The sequence below is a fragment of the Lepidothrix coronata genome, unplaced genomic scaffold (assembly GCF_001604755.1).
Source record: "Lepidothrix coronata isolate B3197 unplaced genomic scaffold, Lepidothrix_coronata-1.0 Scaffold635, whole genome shotgun sequence".
NCBI lineage: Eukaryota > Metazoa > Chordata > Aves > Passeriformes > Pipridae > Lepidothrix > Lepidothrix coronata.
Genome location: NW_016690815.1, coordinates 6884 through 8211, shown reverse-complemented (window position 1 = coordinate 8211; position 1328 = coordinate 6884). Strand labels below are relative to the sequence as shown.

Sequence of the window (1328 nt, the reverse complement as noted above, 5' to 3'; positions counted from 1 at the left end):
TGCCCAGGTGGGTTGGGAGGTTGGGGACCCCATGCCCAGGTGGGTTTGGGGGGTTTTGGGGTCCCTGTGCCCAGGTGGGTTGGGAGGTTGGGGACCCCATGCCCAGGTGGGTTTGGGGGGTTTTGGGGTCCCTGTGCCCAGGTGGGTTGGGAGGTTGGGGACCCTCGTGCCCAGGTGGGTTGGGAGGTTGGGGACCCCATGCCCAGGTGGGTTGGGGGGTTTTGGGGTCCCCGTGCCCAGGTGGGTTGGGAAATTGGGGACCCTGTGCCCAGGGGGGGTGTGGGGGGTTGGGGACCCTCGTGCCCAGGATGGTTTGGGGGTTGGGGCCCCTCGTGCCCCCCTGGCACTCACGGACGATCCAGCGCTCCATCACCTCCAGGGACAGGTACTCGCAGGCCATCTGGGGACACGGGGCCACCGGGTCACCCCCCAGGTCACCGGGTCACCCCCCCGGGGCCACCGGGTCACCCCCCCGGGGTCACTGTGTCACCCCCCAGGTCACTGTGTCACCCTGTCCCCATCCCCATGGCCCCGGATCCCTGTGAGCCCCTGGCACTGCTTCCCCGTGTCCCCGGATGTCCCCAGATGTACCTCAGTGGCCTCAGATGTCCCCAGGTGTCCCCTGTCCCCAGGTGTCCCCAGGTGTCCCCAGTGTCCCTGTCACTCACGTTGTCAGAGGTGGCAGGGCTCAGCATGTCCCCAGGTGTCCCCAGGTGTCCCCAGGTGTCCCCTGTCCCCAGGTGTCCCCAGGTGTCCCCCCTGTCCCCAGGTGTCCCCAGGTGTCCCCTGTCCCTGTCCCTCACGCTGTCGGAGGTGGCCGGGCTCAGTATGTCCCCTGTCCCCAGGTGTCCCCAGGTGTCACTCACACTGTCAGAGGTTGCCGGGCTCAGCATGTCCCCTGTCCCCAGGTGTCCCCAGGTGTGTGTCCCCTGTCCCCAGGTGTCCCCAGGTGTGTGTCCCCTGTCCCCTGATGTCCCCTGATGTCCCCAGGTGTCCCCTGCCCCTGTCCCTCACGCTGTCGGAGGTGGCCGGGCTCAGCATGTCCCCTGTGTCACTGTCCCCAGGTGTGTGTCCCCTGTCCCCAGGTGTCCCCAGGTGTCCCCAGGTGTGTGTCCCCAGGTGTGTGTCCCCAGGTGTCCCCAGGTGTCCCTCACGCTGTCGGAGGTGGCCGGGCTCAGCATGTCCCCTGTGTCACTGTCCCCAGGTGTGTGTCCCCTCTCCCCAGGTGTCCCCAGGTGTGTGTCCCCTGTCCCCAGGTGTCCCCAGGTGTCCCCAGGTGTCCCCAGGTGTCCCCAGGTGTGTGTCCCCTGTCCCCAGGTGTCCCCAGG

General features: G+C 68.2%; 1 protein-coding gene across 1 annotated transcript in view; it reads right to left on the bottom strand.

The window, feature by feature from the left end:
• Positions 1-1328, bottom strand: part of LOC108510311 (nck-associated protein 1-like) — a gene marked incomplete at both ends in the record, with an annotated part of 13257 nt that overhangs the window by 6034 nt on the left and 5895 nt on the right. The window contains one exon of the mRNA XM_017839980.1: positions 352-400. Within this exon, the coding sequence (XP_017695469.1) occupies positions 352-400 (49 nt within the window). The remainder of the gene's footprint in view (positions 1-351; positions 401-1328) is intronic.